At 47.1% G+C, this 19,931-nt stretch overlaps 1 protein-coding gene across 1 annotated transcript; it reads right to left on the bottom strand.

Annotated features, from left to right (window-relative positions):
• Positions 1-996: 996 nt before the first annotated feature.
• Positions 997-18,354, bottom strand: GIMAP8 (GTPase, IMAP family member 8). Its single transcript, XM_087432874.1, has 5 exons — positions 18,271-18,354; positions 12,661-13,321; positions 8,069-8,114; positions 5,115-5,741; positions 997-3,073 (listed from the first exon to the last, which is right to left on the bottom strand). Exons 2-5 carry the CDS (start codon positions 13,270-13,272, stop codon positions 2,385-2,387), a joined length of 1,974 nt encoding a protein of 657 aa, XP_087289000.1. The 5' UTR covers positions 13,273-13,321; positions 18,271-18,354; the 3' UTR covers positions 997-2,384.
• Positions 18,355-19,931: the final 1,577 nt, after the last annotated feature.

Below are 19,931 nucleotides of genomic sequence, written 5' to 3'. Positions count from 1 at the left end.
GTCAGGGGTCTGGGGTAGGGGGAGAAATGAGAGATGTTGGTCAAAGGGTACATACTCCCAGGTATAAGATGAACAATTTCTGGGGATCTAAAGTACAACACTAAAAAAGAAAAAAAGAAAAGAAAACTTGCCATCTGCTCCAAGGAGCACAGTTAACTGACAGCCTCCAGTTGCAACACTTTCAGGACCCCCCTCAGCTTCTGAGCCAAAGCCATGCTCTTCCCAGGCAGTTCCGAGCCAAAGGCTGAGCACAGCAGAGCTACCAGCGTCTGCCCAATACACAACTTCGCTACTGGTCAGTCTTTGCCCCAGAAGTCCCTACTGAGTTGGCCAAGGCTCTGTCAGATCTGAGGCTCTCCCTCCTCCCTTTCCTCTTGCAAGGGTCAGATCAGCATCACAGTCTGAAGACTTTCTCTGCCCACTTCTGCTTCCTCTCCTTTGTCTATAACAGACATTACTCTGCCCCCACCTGCAATAAACCTCCTGCACTCCTAGCTCGTTTTCGGCAGTGCTTCTCAGAGGAACTGATACAGCAGTATTGTCACCCCCATCAAGAGTGGTCCTAAGGAAAGTGGAGATGTATGTTAGGTCCTACCTGGAAGAAGATGCCACCTTGCATAGCCCTCACATGCCCCACCTCATGCAGCTCCCACTGTCACCTGCTCAACCTTGGGTAGCACATTGGGATTTGTTCCTGCCTTCAGACAGGAGAGGCTCTGGGAAGAAGCACAAAATGCCTTCTAGACATTATTCCTCCCATGTCCTGGTTCTAATGCTTCTTACATTTATTTGTCCTTGCTGTAGTGGAATGCCCTGGGGGGATGAGTCCGGAGCTGGCAGAGGCCTAGTCAAGTGGCTGTCACCCAGTCTAAAGGTCTTCAGGCACCAAAGATGCAAAAACCTCACCAGAATCACAGTGTCCAAACATCTCCACTGACTCTCCATGGAGGCATACTCTTCCCCCAAGTCAGAAAAATGGGAATCAGGAGGATGGGAATTTATAATAGAGTTCACCTTTATTATTTCACTCAACTGGTTATATTTACACACATATTTCCCAGAATTTGTCATCTGAGGGGTTATACAGAGAACAAAAATATTAATGGTGACTGTCCATGCTCTTATAAATGGGTTAATCTTGAAGGTATCCCACTCCTTTCAAAAAACTAAAGCAGATGACATAGATCCTGTCCTCAAAGCATGTATAAAGTGGTTAATATTGAAAACATCTGACCCTACATCTATCTGGGAGAAGACTCCATAGTTCTCATCTCATGTACCACCCACATCAGGCAGCTCTCAATATAAGGGGCTCAGCCATGGGGAGAACACCACCATCTTGGACCCAAGAAGCAACCTTCAGTATGGAGGCTGCGTGCCAGTGAAGCTGGGGCAGAGAGACAGAAGGAAGCTGAAATGTTGATGCTACACCTCAGACTGCCTACTCCTGGGCTTCTAGACACGAGCCACGATAAGCCCCTAATGTGTTTAAACCATTATTGTTTGAGTTCCCCAATTTTTCACCTAATTCCTAACCCTCAGGGATAAAAAAGGAGAAAAGTGCAAAGGGGTTTTCAATAACCTTTTCTAGAGGAAATCTAGAATTATACTTAGAATTTTAGAACCCTGCAAGATTGTCTAATCTTAGCAATTTTACATGCTTCTGATTTTTGTTTTAGTCTATTTCACTGTGATGATTAGCAATAAAATCTTTTGAAACCTCACAGACTCATGTTCATTTCCTCAGGGACAACAAGGGAGGGTAGACTGGGTCCCACTTTCCCTTCAGGCTTGGAAGGAGGAGAGCACTAAGGAGCAGCCACTACGTGGAGAAAGCAACCTGCTAGCCCTGAATCCTGCCCCAGTGGAGACATGGGAGCTCAGGGGGCTAGTGGGCCTGGCAAGCAGCCCTGGGGAATGAGGAGGCCCACGGGAGTCCAGCTCCCCCGTCCTGCCATGCCCAGGGGTTGGCTGGACTGTGTCCTGCTCTCACATACCTGGATCCCCTGGTTCCTGAGTAACGATCTGTGTTCTGACCCCAGGCTGGCCTCGGCCTTGCTCCTGGTGTCTGTCCCGATGCCAATCCACCCACACAGGTGAGGTCACTCTTGTACTCGATTCTGACCCTTGACATCAGCCTAGTCTCAGAAGCCTTTTCCAGATTTCCCCACCTTATTTCTTCTTTCTCCTTTATAACCCCTACCACCTGCCCAGCCTGATAATTTACTTACCTACAAAGAGCTACAGCATCACAGATGAGATGCACCTACCTCCCAAGCCCTCAAAGTCATGGACCCTCTTCCCAGCCCACCAGTCCTCCCATGTCCCCACCCCAACCTCATGGTGTCTCTAATTGAGAAAGAGGCACCAGGCATTTCAACTACCTATGAGAACATATTTTTTAAAGTCTCTAGTAATTTTGGGGGCTTGTGCTTTTCCTGGGCATTTTTCATTATTTTGCTGACCTTATCCCAATCATAGGGGTATCCATGCCCTCCACATCTCCCTATTAGCTCATTGGCTATCATCAAAAGAACTTTTGCCTGGGCTTCCCTGGCTTGGCCAGTTTCTTTGTTATTAAAAGCACAAACTCGCCCCTCACACTTTTTAATTATCTTCTTAAGAGCTTTGTTATCTGTGTTCTTGAGGTACTCCTCAAGCTTCTCATCGCCTAGATCTTCCTTCCGGGTGAACACCACAATCGTATATTTCATAACTTCCTCTCCAAAGATGGTCTCCAGTTCCCTCACCACGTTTTCATCCTCCTGAGTGAACCGTCCCAGCTGCAACACCAGGACCAGAATCTTGCTCCCTTCTTCACAGCAGGACCAACAGCGTTCGACCTCCTGCTCCAGCTGGGATGGACCTCCCTCAGCACCGGGCATCAGGTGGAGTGAGGGAGTGTCCACAACCACAACATCCTGCCCTTCCCACTTCCTCCTGCTGCTCTGGCACGTCTTGGTGACTGGCTGCGCTAGAAGCTGAGAGGGGAATTTGTCCCTTCCAAGGATGGTGTTCCCCGTCGCGCTCTTCCCAGTCCCGCTCCTCCCCACGAGGACAATGCTCAGGGCCTCTGTTGAAAGGAAAGCGGGAAAGATTCGTGACCACGGGCTGATCAGGGTATGACATTCAAAGTTATGCCATACATTACAGCAGAGGATGCTCAGAGAGCTTCAAGGCAACCCTCTCGCCTGGCAGCTCCATCCCCGGGCATGGGAATGGCTTGTTCTAGTCACCCGGTCTGCGAACTCAGAAGCAGGACTTGACCACAGTCTCTGCCCTGTGCTCATCCACTGACATGGCACTGTTCCTATATCTGAATCTGCTCTGCTCCTTCTTTCTACTTCTTCTTACCTTCTCTGACTCTCTGGCACATTGTGAATGCCACTGGCTTTATTACCCTTCACCTAGTCAGCTGGCCCTATCTACAACATCTCATCGTTGTCCTCCGCTCCTACTGCGACTATGTCTTCCTACTGCCAACTAATGCTAACTACAGCAAAATCTCCTTGATGTAGTTGAAAAATTATTCCATAGACATGACTTCTCATGAGAAAAGGAACTACGTATACCATCGAAGGATTACCAGTTCCTTCAGCTGGGTCACACTAAAATCCATTTCTCATTAAAAACACGTGAAACTTAACTGTGTCTTTCATTTGTTAAAAGGCACTTCATAGTTATAATAATGAATATCTCCTAACACTGTTCTGTGTGGTGACAATTATGGAGAATAAATTTTCGTATATATGAAATTACAGATGCACAGAGATCTTACAAGGTGTATTACTGGGGGTTTCTTACGACTTTGCACTTCTACTGTGATCTCTCTCTCTCTCTCTCTCTCTTCCATTCAGGTCTCTTCACAGTTCTGCTCAATTATGAATTCTTTACCAGGTTACTAGTATCTACCTCAAAACAAAGAGGGAGGAAAGCTCATTCTGTGCTCTTCCTTACAGGGGAAATCATTGAATTGCTTATGCGGAAGCTGCAATCCCATAGTTATGCTTTCAGGATGAAAAATAGATGAATCTTCTGACACCCCCATATTTGTCATGTATTTCAGTCCCTGCCTCCATAAAATCAGAGGGTGTGGTTCTCAAGTCCTCTCTAATCTGATCTAACCTCCCCATCCCACGTTATCTAGATGTGTGAACCCTCCATTTCCATGAAGACTATTCCCTTTTGTTCCCTCCAAAGTGGCATGCTTAGTCCTACCTCCTTGCTTCAGATTGCTAGTGTACTCTCTGGAATGACTTTCAGCTTTCTGCTCAGCCATCTAAACTCTACCTATTCTCTAATGCCTGTTTCAAATTGGGCTTTCTCCACACAGCCTCCTCAGCTTTCTCACATGTCTGTACTTCATGAGGCTTCCCAGCACCTGGCCCTCCATGAGGAATTGAAAGGGCTCAGTAAACAGATATGACTTGGTCTGATGTTCATCCCGGTGAGGACACTGAAGCAAAAGAGAATGGCATAAGTACTGCTGGGCTAGAACCTCAGCTCAGGTCTGTAGAACACAGAGCACTTAGTGGAAAGGGACTCCTGCTTTAGCAGTAGACAGGGTATTGTGACTGGGCTAATAACATCCATCTAGTGCCATGTGGGGGCCGCCCATCAAGAGCATTCAGGCTCCCTGTCCTGTCCAGTCAAAATGGCCTCCCCTCTCCAATAGAGAGAAGAGTAAAGAACCAAGAGAGTGGACAAAGAAGTCGAGAGAGAGAGTTGGGCTTAAGAGGAAGAGGAGAGTAAGCCAGTGATCCAGAACTATCTCATCACCAACACTGATCAATGAGCCCTGGACACCAGATACACTGTGAGGAAAACAAGAGATTGGAAAAGGTGAACTCCTTCCCTCAAGACCCTCACCACCCAGTTGGAGACATGAGGTAAGGGTCACGAAAGAATTAAAGACCAGATCAGGACAGCGTGCATGGAAAGGCACATCTCACTTTAGTAAAATGTGATAAAGAACGGAAAAAGAGAAAAGAGTTAGTCAATAGCATGGACCTGTCCTTTTTATCTTCTCTATGCCCTTCAGAAAATGAAAAGTTCTTGTATATTTTAGATCTATTTTTTAAGTATATATGAAATGTTTTCTACACATTGTTTACCTCTCCCTCTGAGGAAGCAGGGCTTGTTTCCATTCTGCTGCACCACGCTCACAATTTTTTCCAGGAGCTGATCCACCTGGTGTTGCTCCTCATCTCCTGTCACTCTGTAGTTGAAGGCGCTGTATCTGCTTTTACATTTCTTGATGAGCTGGTTGAGGGATTCATTTGTGTCTTTTAAGAACGTATCTACATTCTGATCCCCTAGATCTTCTTTCCTGGTGAGGAGGACGATCATGTACTCAAAGAACTTGTCTCCAAAATTGCTTCGGATGGTGTCCAGCACTGCCTCATCTTTCTCAGTGAAAGAGCCCAGCGGGCTCACCAGCAGGAAGGCGTGGGGGCCCGGGAAGGTGTGTTTTGAAAGCTCTGATTCAAGGACCTTTGAAAGTGAGATGTCTGGAGTGTCAATGATTGAAATATTCCTCTCTTTCCAGATTCTGCTCTTAGACCTAAACATCTGGGTTACTGACTGTTCACTGAATTTGGTCTCAAAGACTCGCTTCCCCAGAAGGCTGTTTCCAACGGTACTTTTTCCAGCCCCACGCTTCCCCACGAGCAGGACCTTCAGTTCTGACATCCCAGGGTTCCGCTCACATCCTGTGGCCTGCAGCTGCTTCTCCTCTGGCCCTGCGGGACAAAAGGACAGATTCAGAGTCTCTTCTTGCAGTAGACACAGAGACGTGGACGGGTTTTATGATTTCTCATCCTTGTCAGTTTTTATAGATAATGGCAGTAGGGCACTGAACCAGTAGAACTCTAGTCCCAGAGAGAAGCCACCCATCAAAGTGAAAGCCACAAAAGGCACCAGGAGCAAATTAAGAGATACATAAAGGGCTTCAGGTTTCCCAGGAACATGCAAATGTTAAATTTGGCCTTCACTGGTCTTGGTCCTTAGGGTTCCTCTCATTTTGCTACCAAAAGTAAGTTCTGGGGCATGAAGTCAATGGGCTAAAAGCAGGACCAGGGAGAATCTGAGTTTAAAATGCCCCTCAGTGGTATATTCATAAAATAGAAGAGAACTCAGCAATTAAAAAAAAAAAAAAAGGAATGAACTACTGATATGCAACATGAATGGATCTCCAAAACACGCTAAGTGAAGACAGCCAGACACAAAACCACATGCTATGTGGTTCATTACATGAGGTTCAAGAACAGACAAAATTAATCTATGTCAATAGAAGTCTGGAGATAGTTCCCTTTGGGGAGTGGCAGTAAGAACTTCTAAGCTGATGAAAATGCTCTGTATCTTTATCTAGATGGTGGTCACACGAGTATAGATATGTAAAAAGTCTTTGAGTTGTATACTTAAGATTTGTGCATTTTACTTTATGTAAATTATACCTCAATGGATTTCTGTAAAATCCTGCACCTCAAAACTGTCTCTCCACACAGCCCCATCCCCACTGTTCTCCTGTGGTCCAAGCTCAACACCAGACCTACATGCTGAGCAAATGGCAGAGCCAGCAACTACAAGGAATATTCACTGAGTCTGAGTCATCCAGGGCGCTATTGGTGTGGATTGTCACTCAGTATCTGAGTGGCAAGTCTGGGAAGTGGAGTGAACATGGCATTTAAAGAAAGCAGCTGAAATGCTAGTGACACCATATCCTTGCTATGTCCCCTTAGGAAAATTACTATTTTCCCCAAAATCACCTCAGACAAGCCCGTATTATATAAAAAGTCCTTTCCAACACCCTCATTCTGAGACTCCCCAAAGTTCCCCACAATGTGCTATTGCCTCACTGCCATGAGTCAATAAACCCAATTTTGTTCAGGAAGAGGTATGTTGCTGGGGGTCTTGGCTGAAGGACATTGACAGAATTTTAAATCCCTACTGCTGCCTGAATTCACATATTTCTGGCAAAGTTTACTCATGCGTAAAATGAGAATAATGATAATAACACTTTGTTTATAGGGTTGTTATGATGAATATATATATAGGGTTGTTATGAGGATTATATATTATATGCTATGAGAATTATACGATTTATATATTTTCCAGCACATAATGTCAGTTGCAATTATCATTATTAAAATTATAATTATGATTATTATTTTGGGGAGTTCTATGAGGACAGAGATCTTGTCTATCTTACTCACTGCTGAACATTCAGTTCTTGCACAGAGCTGGGCCAGAAATAACCTGAAAGTCCATCAACAATGGGATGGTTGAGTTAGTTGTGTAAGCCCATACTATGGACCAAATTGCATCTACTAAGCAGAACAAGGTAGAGCTACACGTACTGACTTGTGCAGTGTGCAGGATGTACCATTAGTGGCAATCATTAAATGGATGCTGAGCTCCGTCACTGAATTCTGCAAGTTAGTGTTATCCATGAAGGTCTGACTACTGCTTTCCCAGTAGGCATCAAAAATTGGGTAGTGCTGGATGCAGGGCCAGACAGAAGAGGCTGAGTCAGAAAGAAGCCGTAAGAGGCAAGCCCACCTTCGTAACATTTCAGAGAAGGCCCGGGACACCCATGCCATGGCCAGTACCTTTGCTGGTGCTGCACCTACTCACAAGTGTTAGGAGTTCCCTGGGAGACAAGTGGTAGGCACTGACCTGAGCTAGGTCTCCAGGTTGCATTTTTGTTCTGACTCATCTAGATAATTTTTCCACTTCATTTTGACATATAATGCATTCAAAAGAATACAAATAGGAGCTTAACATTTTTCTTTTTTTTGTGGTGAGCAAGACTGGCCCTTAGCTATCCTCCATTGCCAATCTTCCTCTTTGTGCTGAGGAAGATTAGCCCTGAGCTAACAGCTGTGCCCACCTTCCTCTATTTTGTATATGGGATGCCGCCACAGCATGGCTTTGATAAGCAGTGCATAGGTCCGCACCCGGGATCTGAACCTGCAAACCCCGGGCTGCCAATGTGGAGTGCAGGCAAACTTAACCACTACGCCACCAGGCTGACCCCGAGCTTAACATTTTTTAAGAATCATCTTACCATGGAGATTGTCCTTCTTCTGTGATGTAGCTCCATTCACAAAATCCTAGAAAATAGAGGAGGAAAACGATGCACACAGATCTAAAATCTCATCTTTTTGCAGAGTAAAGAAATGGAGACACAAGTGCAGTCATGTGTCGCTTAACAGTGGGGATGTGTTTTGACAAATGTGTCGTTAGGCGATTTCGTCATTGAGCGAACATTACAGAGTGCACTTACACAAACCTAGATGGTATAGCCTACCACACACATAGACTCTATGGCACTAATCTTATGGGATCACCGTCATATATGTGGTGTGTCGTTGACTGAAACGTCATTACGTGGTACATGACTGTATATAATCCAGAGTGATCTGATGATTAGGATGTGGTCAAATCAAAGCCATGGTCATGGTCCATGCCGGCCTTTGTAGACCTGTTCATAATGATGGTCGTTCTTGAGACCTCACTGCAACTGCTGCTGCTGCAACCAGTTTCCCAGAGTAAGAAGATGGGTCCTGTTCTCACTCAGAGGAGCCCCACAAATGCCATCTAACCAGGGCATGGTTCCTGAAGCTCTCTAACTTTACTTCTCCACAGTCCCTGAGAGTAAGAGCAATTCCTTCCAAAGTCTTCCAGAGTTTCTGCTATTCCTAGAGAAAATCCAAAGGCTTAGGAAGAGCTTCTGGACTCCCTGGAAGAAGAAACAAGCCCTGTAGTGCCTGTGATCTGCATTTGAGGAACAAGGGGAAGGAAGGAGGATGGGGATCAAGCTCCCCACATAGCTCCACTGTCTTCTTCCCTCACTACACCCCTGGTACAGAGAAGAAGCTTCTTCTACCATGAGATGAAGTAAAATTTGGAACCTGCCCCATCCAGGTGGGCAAATGGAGGCCACAGAGGATGCGTAGCCAAACACACAACTGGCATCCCCTTCAGCTGCCTGGTGAAGCCTTATACTCTCTCAAAATTTAAATTGTCATGGAACCAAAAAAGAAGGTGAGAACAGTGATATGCAATGTTGATGAATCTGCTACTCTTAGAGACTTCCTGTACTTTATTTTAGCGTTATCTTTGTTAGATCTCCATGCCAGACAAGGAAATTTCCCCTCTGCTTTCTCACTTGGCCCTACAGAAAACCATTAATACACTCAGTCATCTCTCTCCCTGGGTCCTCTCCAGTCAGCTCAGAGTATCAGACTTCTTTCACCCTACACAGCCCAGTTCAAATTCTTTCATGGTTGTTTTGGTTTTTTTGTGTGAGGAAGATCAGCCCTGAACTAACATCTGATGCCAATCCTCCTCTTTTTGCTGAGGAAGATTGGCCCTGGGCTAACATCTGCGCCCATCTTCCTCCACTTTATATGGGATGCCGCCACAGCATGGCTCGACAAGCAGTGCGTCGGTGCACGCCTGGGATCCGAACCGGAGAACCCTGGGCCACCGCAGCGGAGCGCGCACACTTAACCGCTTGCGCCACCGGGCCAGCCCTCTCTTGTGTTTTTTAAATGCAAAATATTGTCACAATGCAAATGTGTATGATCTAAAAATTAATAATTTTTCCATCTCCAATCTACCAGAAAAGTGACAGTTTTATAGATAGATAGATAGATAGATATACATATCATATATAGAGAGAAGTACATATATATAGATATATAAGTTATATATATACAGATATATCCCTTCTATATTTTTCTATGTTTATACAAATACATATGAAGATACAGAGACTTTAGACTTATTAGGCTTTTTGTTCTGCAATTTGCTTAATAACATGTCCTGTACATCTGCACAAGTCAATTCATACAGATCAACCCCATTTTTTTAGTAGATGCTACTTGTTCCATAGTATGAACATACACAACTAACGCAACCATTCCTTTATTGATAGACCTTCAGGTTACTTCTGTCTTTACTATTTCAAAAGATGCTGTGATAGATATTCTTGTACGTACATCTTTACATATACAAATGGTTTTATTTCTGGATGATAGAGTCCTAAAAGTGGGAATCTTGCTCAGTCTTCTTTTTTTTTTTCTTTTGTGAGGAAGATCAGCCCTGAGCCAACATCTGTTGCCAATCCTCCTCTTTTTGCTGAGGAAGACTGGCCCTGGGCTAACAACCCTGCCCATCTTCCTCTACTTTATAGGGGATGCCTTGGGCCGGCCCCGTGGCTTGGTGGTTAAGTGAGCGCGCTCCACTGCTGGCGACCCGGGTTTGGATCCCGGGCTCGCACCGACGCGCTGCTTCTCCGGCCATGCTGAGGCCGCGTCCCACATACAGCAACTAGAAGGATGTGCAGCTGTGACACACAACTATCTGCTGGGGCTTTGGGGGGAAAAAATAAATAAATAAAATCTTTATAGGGGATGCCACCACAGCATGGCTTGACAAGCAGTGCGGTGGTCCACGCCCAGGATGTGAACCTGCAAACCACGGGCCGCCCAAGCAGAGCGCATGCACTTAACCGCTCCGCCACCGGGCCGGTCCCTTGCTCAGTCTTTAGATTGTTAAAGTCCTTAATGTCCCCAGAATTTATTTGAACTGCATACACATCTATAATAACAACAACAATAATAATAATAACTAATAGTAATTGAACACTTACCAAGTTTCAAGTATTTGCAAACAATTTTGTAAGCATTTCATTTAATCCTTAATACATAGCATTATTACCTCCGTTTTACAGAAAACAAAATGAAGGTGCTGTGATCAACAAAGCAGGTACGAGTTCTGTCCTCATGGACTTTGTGGGGATGCGCCCATCACAGATATATTTAGAGGGATCACTTGGTATTATGATGACTATATGAAGAGCACTGTGAGGGGGGAAGCTGTGGGGGCTCATCCAGGGGACAATCCGGGAGGACTCCCTGAGGAAGTGAGTTTAAGCTGAGGCAGATGGACACATAAAAGCAGATCTGGGATGGGGTGGGATGGGAGAGGGGAAGCCTCAGGCAGAGTGAACTGCAGGTTTGAGGCTCTAGAGTGGACATGAGCATAACTCAGGGACCAAAGGGAAGGCCAGTGAGATCAGCACATAGAAAGCAAGATAGATGGTGAGGGACCAGGTCAGGCCAAGGACTCTGAACTTGATCTGAAGACCAGCGGGGAGTCACTGAGGCATTTTAAATCAGAGGGTGTCATGTTCAGGTTACACTTAGAAAACTCTTTCTGTGCCCCTTCTCCCCTCTGCTGACATCCCTGTTCCAGGCCCCTTTCAAGGCAGAGACAGATGGTCATGAAGGAGAGAGAGAGCTCAGGCCTAGGAGACAAGAGAGCAAGTGACTTCAGTTCTCTTGAGCCTCTGGGGCCTCATCTGTAGAACACCAGCACACAGAGTTGTTGTGAAGACTTAATCAGTTTATGTATGTGCCTGGAACTTAGGAGGCGCTCAATAAATATCCACTTCCCCCCATTTCCATCCTGTTTGGGCTCAGTACTCAGCAGCTGTAAGAAAATTCACTCTGACCACAACTGCGACCATGCTGAATTCTTGCTTGCTTCACGTTCTCCAGCACCTACATTTATAGAATTCTCGATACCAACATTCACTTACCTGCACTGAATCACTTATTGCTTTGCTTCTTATGCATAGGTCACTCCAATTGAAGGGTAAGCTCCTCAAAGGCAAAAGCTTGCATTTTTGTGTCTTCCGTAGTTATGAATACATTTTCCATTCCAGTTTAAAAATCAAATAAAATATCACTCTGGCTGTTGTGTGTGAAATGGATTGCAGGGTAAGGCACAAGAATGAATGAGGGCAAAGTTGTTGGTAGATTACTTATAAAATAGGACAGGCAAGAGGAGGCGGGCTTGGACCGAGTGGTGGTAGTGGAGATGGAGAGAAGCAGGTGGATTCCAGGTACACTGATCACCCCTTTGATATCAGCTGCAAGCTAGCAGTGGTATCAAAGCTGACATCTGGGTTTAGGTTTGAAGTTCATGGTGAGCAGCACAACCAGTTACTGAGTTGAGAGCAAGACTGAAGTCTTATAGATTTAAGAGGGAAAAGCAAAAGTTTGGACATGTTAAGTTTGAGATCCTACAAGAGAGCCATGTGGACATGTCAAGTAGCAACTGGAAAAAGGAGTCAGAACTCCGAGGAGAGACCTGGACTAGTATTACTAATTTGGAAACTGTTAGCAAGAGACAGAGCTCAAAACCGTAAGAATATGGAATCATCTGAGGAGAAAGTGTAGAGAATTGAGGAAAGGCTAGAACCAAGCCCCAAAGATGCCAAGTTTTACAGGTCATTACAGGAGGACTCAGCAGTCTCTGGAGTAGCCAGAAAGAGAGGGGGAAAAGAGAAGAGGGTAGTTTTATTGAAGCCAAGGGAAGAAAGCGTCTAATGAGTCACTTGTGTGTCCAATACTATGAGGCTAAAGTTAGACAAGGACTCAAATGTATCCAAAGTCCAAGTCCAAAGGGTAATACTCAAAGTAACCAACCAGCTGGTGCCTCATTGTTCCAGATATGGATAAATATCTCCTTAAGCAATGCCTGTGTTCCATCACACAATGCAACATTTCACTTATTTACACCCATTTTCATCCTACTAGCTCTAGCAACATAGAGATCTTTGGAGACCTTAACAAGAATTCTCACCTGGAATCCAATGCCTTCTTTTCTGAAGTTCACACAATATAGTCTTGGGTTCTCATCCACCAAACGCTTGACCTTGCAGAGGAGCTCCCTCACCTGGGTGTCCCGCTCACCCTCACTTGCCTTGTTGTTGAAAGCACAGTACCGGTCTCCACAGTCTTGAACCAACTTCCTAAGAGATTCGTCATCTTCAATGTAATCTTGCAGGGAGTCATCCCCCAATTCATCCTTCCGGGTAAAGACAATAATGATGTGCCTCTTGGCTTCAGCTCCAAACACCTTCCAGATGCCCTCGATTGTTTCTTTGTCCTCCGGCTTATAGTAGCCAATGGGAATTACCAGAAGCAGAACATGGAGGCTGGGAGCGGAGAGCTCCAAGCAGCGTTCAATGTTGCGGTGCCTGTCACTGGCACAAGCTACTGAAGAGAAAAGGTTGGGGGTGTCAATGACCACAACCTCCCCCTCTCTCGTGGCCCCCTTCTCCTCCTGGCACATTTTAGTCACCATCTGCTCGCTCAGCTTGGACTTGAACACAGCTTTGCCCAGAATAGTGTTTCCTGTGGCACTCTTTCCTGCACCATGTTTGCCTAGGAGGAGAAGCCTCAGTTCCGACATGGAGCAGCCCTCCTCTGACTTGCTCTCCAGACAGAGGCTCCTGCTTATTCTGTTGGGAGAAAAAGCAACACATCAATGTTCAACTCACATGCAGAGTGGAGAGAGGAACAGCAAGAAACTACATTTTCTTTTTCACTCAACTTTTTGCCCAAGGATTTGGGCCACTGAAGTCCTAGACTCAGACTAGACTGGGACAAGAAATCCTGTTTCCCAGGATCTTCCCTGGGCTCTTATCTCTGAAATAAACCCATCATTGGTAAAATGTCAAACACTGTTGATTGGCTAAACCAACAACCCCCTTCTCTATACACATCTCCCACTCTACATGCTGAGGGAATCTAGACACTCTCTGTGATGGAGAGAGTAACGCCCCACTCCCCCAAGATGTCCATGTGCTAATCCCCAGAATCTGTGACTACCTTACCTTTCATGGTAAAAGAGATTTTGCCAAGGTGATTAAGGATCTTGAGATGGAGAGAGAATCTTGGATCATCCAGGTGAGCACAATCCCATTAAAAGAGGTCCTTATAAGAGGGAGGCAGGAAAGTCAGTGTGAGAAAAAGGAGATGTGAGGACAGAAGCAGAGGTGGGAGAGTGAGAGAGATTTGAAAATGCTACACTGCTGGCTTTGAAGATGGAGGAAGGGGCCACAGCCAAGGGGGATGCAGGCGGCCTCTAGAAGCTGGAAAAGGCAAGGAAACAATTCCCCCAGAGAGCTTCCAGAAGGATCGCAGTCCTGCCCAACACCTTGATTTTAGGACTCCTGACCTCCAGAACTGTAAAATGATAATTTTGGGGTTTTTGGGAACTAAGTTTGTGGCAGTTTGTTACAGCAGCAAAACCAAATCATACATTCTCTCTCCCAGCTTCCCCTCCAACTAGGGATGTCCGTGTGACCTGATGACAGTGGAGGGAACGTTGGCTTGGGCCTTCTGGGGACGCTGTTTTGTTCTTGATGGTAGGGGCAGACTCAAGTAGAGAGCTCCTGTTGTCACCTCTTCCCCTTTCATCTTATTTGGAATTTAAATGTGATATCTGGAATTGCGGCAGATATCACGGGGCAATGAGGTAACAAATAAGAGAACAAAAAGTCAACAGGCACCATCAGGCTAAAGGACAGCAGAGTAGAAAGATAGAAGGATCCCTGCTAACATCACTGAGCTGCCAGAACACCCTCGAGACCACTTCTTTGTTAAATAAACAGCTAATATTCTTACAATTTAAGCTGTTGCTACTCAAAGTGTGATTTGCGAGCAGGAATATTGGCAACAACTGGGATCATAGTAGAAATGCAGAATCTTAGGCGCCAACCCAGACCTGCTGAATCAGAATCTGTAATTTAACAGGTTCCAGGTGATTCTCATGAACACTCAAGTTTGAGAGACACTGGTGCACGCCACCGTTACTTACAAATTAGCATTCCCAACTGAATCAGAATCCACAGGAAGAGCCAAATTTCCCAACACCATTAGTTGAATAGTCCAACCTTTGTCCGATGATTCTGTCAGACACCAGGTGCCCCTATTTCCATGAGACTGTCCCTAGGTTCTTTGTTTTGTCCACTGGACTCAGTCTATTCCTGAACCAGAATGTCTTAACTACTAAAACCATATGACTTAGTATAACTTTAAAATAGATCTTAGTTATCTGTCGAGCAGCCCTCAACACCTTGCTATTGTTCAAAATTGTCTCACTATTCTTGGCTTTTTAATCGTCTACAGGACTTTTAAAATCAGGTGTCATTTTCTTTGGGAAATCCTGAAGGCCCCTGCACTGAACTGACAGCATAGTTTGAGAAGAATTGACATCTTCACAATGTTGTCATTCCCGCCATTCTTTTTGTTGATCAGTTTTAAACACATTCTAATTTCAACTGATTTATTTTTGATCCATAGATTAAGAGACATGATTACTAAATTTAACAATGTATTGGGAGACTGGCTCTCGTTATTTCCAATGTTACTGCACTATGGTCAGAGAACAACATCTGCATAAAATACTTGTCCTTGGTTGAGATTTACTTTTTGGCCCAATAAGACTCTGGTAAATGTTTTGTGTGGGCTTGAGAAGAATGTGTAGCCTGTAACCGTGGGTGTCTTTCACAGAGACCCCCCCCATCTCTGCTACCTCAGCTCCAGTTCCCCAGAAGGTCCAGCATGCCCTTCCCTGCACTCCTCTCCCCTGTCTGCCTGGAAAATTCCTCCCCATTCTTCACACATAGCTTGAGTGTCACCTCCACATCAAGCCTTTCCTGATTTTTCCAGATTGAACTCATCATCGGCTCTTTTCTGGACTCCCGCAATAACATTATCCCTGGTCTCCCTGCTCCCACTCTCTTCCTAGAGCTTAAAATCCATCAGCAGCTAGAGTGCTCCTGCTAAAACAAGAGACAGATAATGTCCCTCATCCCTCCAAAATCCCCCAGTGGCTTCCCAGTCCCTCAAAGTAACAGGTAAGCCTTTATAGCAGTCTACAAGACCCTACCCAGTCTGGGCCCTGGCCGCTTCTCTGACCTCATCTCCCTCTCCCACCTTGCTTTGTCTGCTGTAGGCACATGGGCCTCCCTGCTGTTCCCCAAACTGTGACCTTGGGCCTTTGTGCTGGTTGTTCATCTGAGCTAGAACGTTCTTCCCCCAGACTTGTGCAAGGCAGTTTCACTTTCTTTAGGTCTCTACCATATTGTCCCCATGGTGCAGGAGGCCTTCTTCAGTGACCCTCTATTTAAGAGCAACCCGCCCCTCTGCGCCCACTAGCACCCCCGTCCCTGCACACTGCTCTGTGTTTCTCCCCAGCCCCCACTGCTACCACCCTTCACAAGTGCATCTACCTGCTTATCGCTTTCTTCTTGTCTCCCGCCTCTATAAGGTAAGTCCCACGAGGACAGGGACTTGTTCTGCTGTGTTCACCACCGTCCCTACAGCACAGAGAAGGCATCCCATAAACACTTGCTCAGGACTGAGGAGATGGTTGTTGACTTGAAGAACAAAGAAACGCAGCTGAAGATAGTGAAGAGTGAGAAAAGCCCCATTTCTGTGTAGCCATTTGACAGTTTGTCCCTTTGAAGAGAGCAGTGTCGTGGATCGCTGAAGGGAGAAACCGCACTGCAAGGACAGAGTCAGAGGAGGTGGAAAGGGAGGACGCAGACCCCTCCTTCAAGAGGCTTCATCACCAAGGAAACCCAGTGGGCTGAGGGGAGGAGAGCCCACCAGGGCCACACACAAGGGCCTGGGCTCCTCTCTAGAATCATCTGGATCTCTGCAGGACGCAAGAGGCCAAGCCCGCCTCAGCCTGAGACACTCACCCCAGAATGGTTACTCCAAGGAGAAATAGATGTCTTGGTTGCTTAAGTCCAGTAGCTGTTGGGACTCTTCTAAGAGCATCCTCTGACCCCGACACACCCCTTTATAGAGACACCCTCACCCAACTCCTCATCCCCTTACTCTCCGTTATTTTCTTCATAACACTGTTTCTATCTGATACTATTTATTGTCTACTTTTTTATTCTCCCTCTACTGCCCTTAGTATGAAACTCCATACGCGCAGAGACCATGCCTGTCTTGTTCTGTGTACCTACGCCCTAATGTTGTCCCTGGCATACAGTATATGCTCAAGAAATGGTGTTAGGTGAATGATCCCGAAAGAGAGGGATGTGAGGAAGGGAAGAAAAACAGTTTTTAGAGTGGAGAGGGAGATTAAAGTGATGTCCCTTGAAAAGTAAAAGAGAAGTGACTTTATATTGTCTCCTGAGCCAGTGAAGTGGGGTGTTTTTGTACATTAACTTAAAAAAAGACACTAGTGGATAAATAACAAGCTGAAGGAAGCAGAGACCTCTAGCAGGTCTGAAGAAGAAAGGAATTTATTGCCCAAGTCAGCACCTCTGTTTACATTGTTCCCCGTCGTAGTTCATGGTGTGATTAAAGTAATGAGTCTGCTGAACCCCTTCCAGACGACGATGCCATGTTGAATCAGGATATTCTCCCTCTCCCTCTCTCTCTTTCTGTCTCACTCTCTACAATTGCCCAACCTTAACCATTTTCTCCCAAGCATATAGAAAATACCTTTAAGGACAAAAGGGAACCAAACCCCCCTCCGTCCCCTCTCTTTACAGCCACATTTCCCTGTGATAAGCTCCCAGGCCACTCTGGAGACCCCAGCAGGGCAGCGGAGAGAAAAACGAGCTTTCTCTCTAGAACTCTAGTGGAGACTCTGAAGCAGGCTCCACCTTGTTCTCAGGATGCTCCCGAGGGGATGTGGCTGCAGGTCCAAGAACCCAGGGTTCCAGTGGTGCAGGGATTCCTCCCACAACAGGGGCAGCTCACACCCACAGAAAAACGTGTTCAGAGAAGCTTCCAGAGCCCGGCCTGGGCAGGACTTAGTCCCAGCCCAGCAGGTCAGTCATGAGGAGGAAGGGAAAGAGTTCATGGGTGAGGACCCGGGTGGCTTACATGTAGGGAAAATCAGAACTACTGTTTTCGGCAAACGGCGACCACCTTCAACCTCAGCTAATGGATCCTAACTGTGCAAGGTTGGGAAACATTAGAAAAGTGAATGTGGAAAATCAGTGTCCAAACTGCCAGCCCCCTGTCCCCTGCTCCAGGGCGAGGCCGGCAGCCCCAACAGCTCCTGCTAGCCTACTGACCATGGCTGCTCTGGGGCACAATCAGAAGTCCAGGGGTTCCTGAGAGGGGGCCCCCTCCCCTCCCGCCTTCTTTTCCCTCCCCCTTCCACCAGGCCTTCATCTCAGCCCTGGAGGGAAGCACAGCCTCCTTCTACAAGGGCTGCCTGCAGGCTCCACTCCCCAGGGGTGTGAGCCTCTGTGCTCCCTCCCAGCCAGCTTGCTCCCCCTAGGCTGGGGAGAGCGCTGGATCAGGAGGAACCATCCCAGAGCCCCTGGATTCCGGCCCTCCAGGTGGCTCCTCTCACCGCCGGGGTCGGCTGCCTTTCACATCCTCGTCCCCACACGTGAAGGCACATATCCGGACACCACCACACACGTACCTTGGTCCTGTCCCCTGGCCTGTCACAATATCAGAACCTCCACGTTCAACCTGCTCCCCTGCTGGCTGGGTGGAGGCAGCTGCAAGCAAAGGGAATCCTAACGAGGGCGGAGGGGCCTCGGGGAGGGAAAGGCAGGGGCGGGACCAGCTTGAAAGGCTCTGGGTCTTTCTGACTGTTTCCGAGGAGGAAGAGGTGTCTAGAAGTAGTTTTCACTACAAGAGAGGCACAAACGCAGTGAGAGGGAAGTTCAGAACTGATGCCAGGTCACAGGGTGAGAACCTCGGGCGCAGCCGGCATCAGGGAGGGAGGGACACGCGCACGCCCTCCCGGGGGCTGGCCCCGGGGGTTCGCTGACCCGCGCGGCCCTCGTGCAGCTGCACACGGACTGGACGGCGGGGACATGGGAGCCCCGGCTCCGCTTGGGGCTGAGGGCGCCGCGGGCCCCAAGCCGAGCTGCAGGAGGGTCCCTAGGAAGGACCACTGTGCGGAGGGAGCCAGCAGGATGTGCAGCGTGCTTCCGGTTCCCCAGAACGGAAATTATGGCGCCTGTAGGGGCCTTGGGCGAGGGCGGCGAGGTGGGGCCGGTGCTCTCCGCTGCCCGCTGCTCTCCACCGCCGCCTCTCCCGCACCCTAGACCCTTCCCGAGATTGAGGCAGAAACACCGAGACGTTGTTTACCTTCTTCCACCGCCTCCCCAACCCCTGTCCCCGTGACGCAGCCCTTAGGGCTTCCTTTAAAGGTTCCTCACGTCCCCTCCAGGGGACTTCCCTACCCCTGCCTGAGGAACTCAGGCCCTCAGAGCAGCGCTGCTTCCTGGGTCAAAGAATTCTTTCCCCAAGCTGGTAAAACACTTGAAATGCTACAACTTGGAGCTAGTAAAACACTTGAAATGCTAGAACATCCAGGTGGTACAACACGAAATGCTAGAACATCCAGCTAGTAAAACACTTGAAATGCTAGAACTTGGATGCTTTCAAATAGCTCATAAAACGAAACCCTTTTCGTGAGAGAGAGTGTCAAAGTCCCTGGTCGCTGCTACAGAAGGATGTCAAACACTGAGCAAGACTTTTTATCTTATTTTATTATGGTAAAAAAAAAAAAAAAACCCATAACATTAAATTTACCACCCTAGCCATTTTTAAACGCACAGTTCAGGAGCATCAAGTACATTTACCTTGTTGTGCAAAGAGCTCTAGAACTTTCCCATCTCACCACATGGAACCTCTACACCCTTTAGACACTAATTCCCCCTCCCGTTCCTGTTCCCTCCCTGGTAACCCCCTTTCTACTTCTGTTTCTATGATTTTGACAACTTAGAAACTTCACACTGGTGGAATCAGACAGGGGTTGTCCTTTTGTGACTGGCTTTTCTCACTTAGCGTCATGTCCCCGAGGTTCACCCGTGTGAGAAGACGTCATCGGGAAGCAGAGCCTGAGCCCACACCATCACACCAGGCTTGGTCTTGGGGCTGCACCTTGGCAGGAAAACTGACAAAGCCTCCCCATCCCCCACCCACTGACCCCCTTAGTGAAGGAGCACCGGCTGCAGGAAGACACCCCTCCTCCGTTGGGCTCTAGGTCAATTCACAGCAAATCAGCTCATCAAAACAATCAGACAAAAGCCTTCAACCTGGCCAGGCGGGTCATCCCAGCTGTGTCAC

Source organism: Ceratotherium simum, chromosome 1 (assembly GCF_057802395.1).
Source record: "Ceratotherium simum simum isolate JZ-2026a chromosome 1, ASM5780239v1, whole genome shotgun sequence".
Taxonomy (NCBI): domain Eukaryota; kingdom Metazoa; phylum Chordata; class Mammalia; order Perissodactyla; family Rhinocerotidae; genus Ceratotherium; species Ceratotherium simum.
The sequence above is the reverse complement of the archived record's forward strand: the minus strand, read 5'-3'. Positions and strand labels throughout refer to the sequence as shown.

Bases quoted from the DNA above. Each gene is read 5' to 3' on its own strand.
- GIMAP8 (XM_087432874.1), bottom strand. From the start codon at position 13,272: ATGTCGGAACTGAGGCTTCTCCTCCTAGGCAAACATGGTGCAGGAAAG. The intron at 8,115-12,660 runs GTGAGAATTCTT...TCTATTTTCTAG, and splicing joins AAGAAGGCATTGGATTCCAG to GATTTTGTGAATGGAGCTAC. The intron at 3,074-5,114 runs GTAAACAATGTG...TCCTTTCAACAG, and splicing joins CTGCTTCCTCAGAGGGAGAG to AGGCCCTGAGCATTGTCCTC.